The 4,964-nt window shown below is 39.0% G+C and overlaps 1 protein-coding gene across 1 annotated transcript in view; it reads left to right on the top strand.

Moving 5' to 3' along the window:
• plac8l1 (PLAC8 like 1) overlaps positions 1 to 2,825 on the top strand; it is a 4,359-nt gene extending 1,534 nt beyond the window's left edge. The window contains exon 4 of the mRNA XM_035667276.1: positions 315 to 2,825. Within this exon, the coding sequence (XP_035523169.1) occupies positions 315 to 446 (132 nt within the window). The 3' untranslated portion in view covers positions 447 to 2,825. The remainder of the gene's footprint in view (positions 1 to 314) is intronic.
• Positions 2,826 to 4,964: the final 2,139 nt, after the last annotated feature.

Raw genomic sequence — 4,964 nt, 5'->3', positions numbered from 1 at the left:
TCTTGCTCATAAAAGCATTACCACATATCGATAATATACCTTCAAAAATAGAAAATGAAGGTGACAAAATGTTCAGAGTTGTGATATCTCAAGCAAGTTTTAAGACTGGCCAGGAAACATTGTCCAGTTTCTTACTAAATGCTCTCATAGGTTCACTTTAAGTTGTGTGAGTGAATTTCTGTGTTTATGTTTTTATGCCTTTTTAATGGACACGTAACTCATAGTTTTGGATGTTGCATTGCTGTGTCTGCCTGTGTGCTTCTTCTATATGTGTTTGCATGCATGTGTGTGCCTGCCTGCATGTTTATCCACAGGGCAGTGTGTGTGAGGACTGGACCACAGTGTACTGCTGTTACCCTCTGGCTGTATGCCAGATGATAAGAGAGATGAAGCGGAGGATGAAGACACAGACGTATCATGTGTCCACTGCCCTCGAAAGCTCCTGAAGAAACTCTAGATAGTAAATGAGGCCTGTACTTTTACAGTGCAACAGAAACTGGTGAGGGCCAGCTGAGATTTCTGGTATGAACAGCACAAAGAATCAATACTATAAGGTTTGAACTTACTTTTAAATGCCACTGAGGACGCCTTGGCCAATAAATCAAGCCTATCCTACAACATTCAAAGAAGACTGGAAAGGACGAACTTTGATTAATAGCATAAACAGCAAAACGAATCAGAGCTTTAAGGTCTAAACTGCCTTGGAGGTTGTTAGATTCTAACTGAAACATACTTTTAAACTGCTGTTGGACCTCTGTTTAGTGAGGATATAATGAATAAACTTGATAACAATATTGTGCTACTCTTGTGAAGACAAGAACACATCAGGTAGATTTTGAGTTGGGTGACAAGCAGGTGGCAAGACGCATGCTGATTTGGTTTCAGTAGCTGTCACTGTCAGCAAACATCTGGTACAACTCTCAATCAGACACCAGAAACTTTTAAAAAACAGCATAGTCACCACTAATTGTATCTAGGACTGCACTTTAGTGTTTTTCAGTTTTATTTGAAATATCAGTCCTGGAAATTTCTGCGGCCTACCCAATATAATTAAGATAAATGGAACATTGTTTGTGCTGCTCACAACAATGAAAATTTAATTTGAAAAAGATGTCTTTCCAAAAACAATGTCCCTTGTGCTCTGGATAGTCAATTAAGCAGGCTAATAATGGTTCATAGGTACAATTTCTTCAAAATAAAGTGCTACGAACAAAGTGAGAAAGGTGACTCGGGTGAACAGTCCCTTTAATTTTGTCTCGTATGCCAAAGGTCACCAGACACATTATCGTCTTCAGTCCCTCTCAGACGTCCAGGGAAGATGAAGTGAGGAAACATAAAGCTTTCTAGACCTTGAGGCACAAATTGTGCGATGGGGACATAACTCAACAATATCTACAAATCAGACTAAATCCAAGTAAAGCCAGAGAGACGCAAAAAAGCTTAGTCAGTTCAGTTTGATATGAGCAGTCATTTAGTTTCTTAATTAAGAATAAATGCTTATGAGATTTGTTTTATTTATTCCAGACTGTGGGATGAAACAAGAGTGCAAGTCAATTCAGTATGCAGAACCACTTGTCTGATTACCCGGAAAACCGTCCACAATGTAGCGCCGATCACAGTCTACACTTCAAGTACAGTCTGATGATAATAAAGCCTATTTCCATATTTCTGATATTCTTTTATCCTTCTGTTCCTTGATTCACCTCAGGCATTCAATCATATTATTAAACCAGTCCTGATTGCTGTGGTTCCCTGAACCCGAAATGCCAACCAGCAAGAACGGATATGGAAAATGTTATTCATACACAAAGCAGATGGGTCCTCAAAGGGCAAATATGTAATTTGTTAACTCTTACGGATGTGGTCCCCCACCTGGCAGCTGCTTCAAATAAAATGGGGGGAAAAGGGAGAAAATGGGTTTGGTGTCAAGGAAAGAGAGAGAGATGTGAATAATAAAATCTAATCATATTTTACATACAGTACACTGCACATTTAAAGGAGTTAATCTACTGAATGAAAATACATATTTTTCAATCACTGCAATCCTTTATATGTGTATATTTCTCTCTTATGTGATTATGTTTGTTGTTGGTTTTGAGTATATCGGAAGTCATCATCCTTAACCGACAGTGTTCCTCAGTTAAAGAATGATGAAATATCAGAACGAGTAAGGCCTCTTATGCAAAGGTGATCCACATTTAGTCAGTCAGGACAAATTTCCAGATTATAGTCCTTGCACCATGCAATTGAACACAGTGGTGTACATGCCTATGAATGCTGCTTTAGCTTTAGACAGAAAATACCCATAACAGATTTTCTGTATGGGCGATTTCACCTACCAGTTTTATGTTCCACTGTGAACATTGTGAATTCACGCTCTACACAGAAGACCAAGAACAGTCCATTGCTTGTTGCTGTGTACATCAACAAATCATCAGCAAAGAGACAAATGTGTTGCAATTCACTAATTCTTATCTGAAAAACATTTTTTAAATAATAAAAATAATAATATGTTCACATATTGGCATAGAATCTATCCATGCTCAGTAGAACTACTCCAATTGCTAATCCATATCCCTGCGATTAAAACAGGAGTTGTTGTTTACAAGATTGTAAAATTCTGTTTATGTTTCATGACAGCTGTAACATAACTTCCAGATGTCCACAGTGGTAATAAGCTGTAATGTTCTGAATTAAACCACCCAACAGTACATACAAGTACAGCTTAAAGCTAATAGTTGATTTATCAGTCAGTCAACTGACAGAACATTAATTCAACATTTAATTATTCAACATTTAATTATTAAACATTTTTCTCGCAAAAACATCACATGGTTCATGCTTCTCAAATGTGAGGATTTGCTGCTTTTGTTTTAATTATTTTAATGATGATAATAATGAAAACAAAACATAAATTGATTAATCAAAAAGTTATCAGCAGATTAATCCATAATGAAAATAAAACGTTAGTTGCAGTCCTATACAAAATAGTTAAATGGTAAAATGAGCTCTACCTCAACCAACTACATCAATATCCTGATTTTACATTAATGCATGAATAATAGTCATAATTTAATGATATAATAGTTTAACAGTCACAGGGGACATTTTTCTGCATTGAGTACTTTTACTTTTCATACTTACTTTCGTACATCTTCCTGACTGATACTCAAGTAACATTTGAATGGAAGACTTTTGTAACAAAGTATATAGTGTGGTATTAGTACTTTTACTGAAGTAAAGTACAGGATCTCAGTACTTCTTCCATCGTTGGCAATATCTGACTTATGCCTGCATTAGGTTCCAGTATTTCCTGAGTAGCCCTGGATGGATAAATCTCCCTGCAGCTCCACTCTTCTCTGCCTACTGGGGGTTGTTAGTGAGCAGGATATGCCTCGAGCAGAGCTGCCCTCGGGCACTGTGGTAACATCTTTCCCTCCCTGTGCAATGACCAAATGTTATTGCTACACCATCAATAGCTCTAAATTGGGTTGGTAAATTGGAAATGTATTTGCTTTGCAAACCAAAATACATCCTCAAAATGTCCTACATTCTCCTCCCAAATTTATATCTATATTGACTTTTTTAAAATGTACCTACATATGGAGCTGCAGCTCTTAACTGTTCTTTTCAAAGTAGTGACTTTCATTACAATGGAAATTTAACTATTCTAAAGCACCAATAAATGTCTATATTTTTAAAGGGTTTCTACTCTGGGGTGAACTAAGCCTTTTATTTGTCTCACGTACGATTTACTGCTGTTCAAGGAACAAAACTCAAATGACTACTGCAACATTTGCATTTGGTCCCAGTTAAACCCCATACACGCTTACACTTTGTACATTTACTAAATCATCAGACACACACACACACACCCACACACACACAGTGTGGCCTTACGTCATCTCTACCAGATACACTTCCATGTCTGAACCGTTAGGGGGCAGTGTTGACCCAGATCTGCCTCCCCCCGCTGTCTGTTTTCTATTCCCACAGCTGCTCAGTGGAGTGAAATCAGTCTTAAGTGCTGATCTGGGGTCAGAGTTGGGATTTCCACAGCGGTAGTAGAGGTCAAGATCTGGAACAGTGAAGCCCCATCCTAAGTCAGCAGTCGAACAGGGACTATAAAGCGTCTCTGCTGATGTTCTTTCCTGCTGTTTCAGCACAAAGACAACTATCCCCACAGATGCATCAGGTGTAGAGCACAGGCTGTTATCGACAACAGCCCCTTAGGGAGGTGTGTTTGTGTCTGTGGGTGGGTGTGGAAATGTGTGTGATATATGCAGATGTATCTGGAAGGGCGAACTGTTACTGGTACAGAGATAAAAAAAACAGTAAACAGATACAATACAAAACACAGAACTGGAGAAAATAGTCATACCCTCCCAAGTTGCACATGTGACCGAATAATATTTAGCTACAAGTGGAGTGTTGAGTGTGTTTTCCCAAACTACACGCTGACATTTCTGAAATGTATATTTATGCATTTTACATCTCTCCTCCTTTCCTTCTCCCTCTCTCCATTCAGCAGATATGTTGTCTCTGCCTCCTGCACGTTTCCTCTTCATTGTCTTTTTCATTCTTGCCTTTCCCCTCAATAATCGCATCTCTTCTCCTTCCTTCGTTGCCCTCTTTTACTTATTTCTCTCCTTCTTCTCTCCCTGACTCATGCTGGTGTGTGTTTATGAAAAAAGAGAGGGGGAGAAGGAAAGAGAGAGGTGTGGAGAGACCTGCTAAGCTGGAGCAGACGTCCCCCTGGTGAGACTTCTATCCAGGACAACAAGCCCCACCTGGGGTTTACATAACACACGCACATGCACACTTCCTCACACTCTCTCACTTCACTTTCTCTCTGATACTCTTTTGTTTCATCCTCGCCCTTCCTATGTCTCCCTCTGTTTTTCATTCTGTTTTTTTCTCTCACACACATCGTCATTATGGAGGGAGGGGGGGGGGGGGGCCTT

This window comes from Morone saxatilis, unplaced genomic scaffold, assembly GCF_004916995.1.
Source record: "Morone saxatilis isolate NCDOM2014 unplaced genomic scaffold, NCSU_SB_2.0 Contig20, whole genome shotgun sequence".
Taxonomy (NCBI): Eukaryota; Metazoa; Chordata; class Actinopteri; family Moronidae; genus Morone; species Morone saxatilis.
The sequence above is the reverse complement of the archived record's forward strand: the minus strand, read 5'-3'. Positions and strand labels throughout refer to the sequence as shown.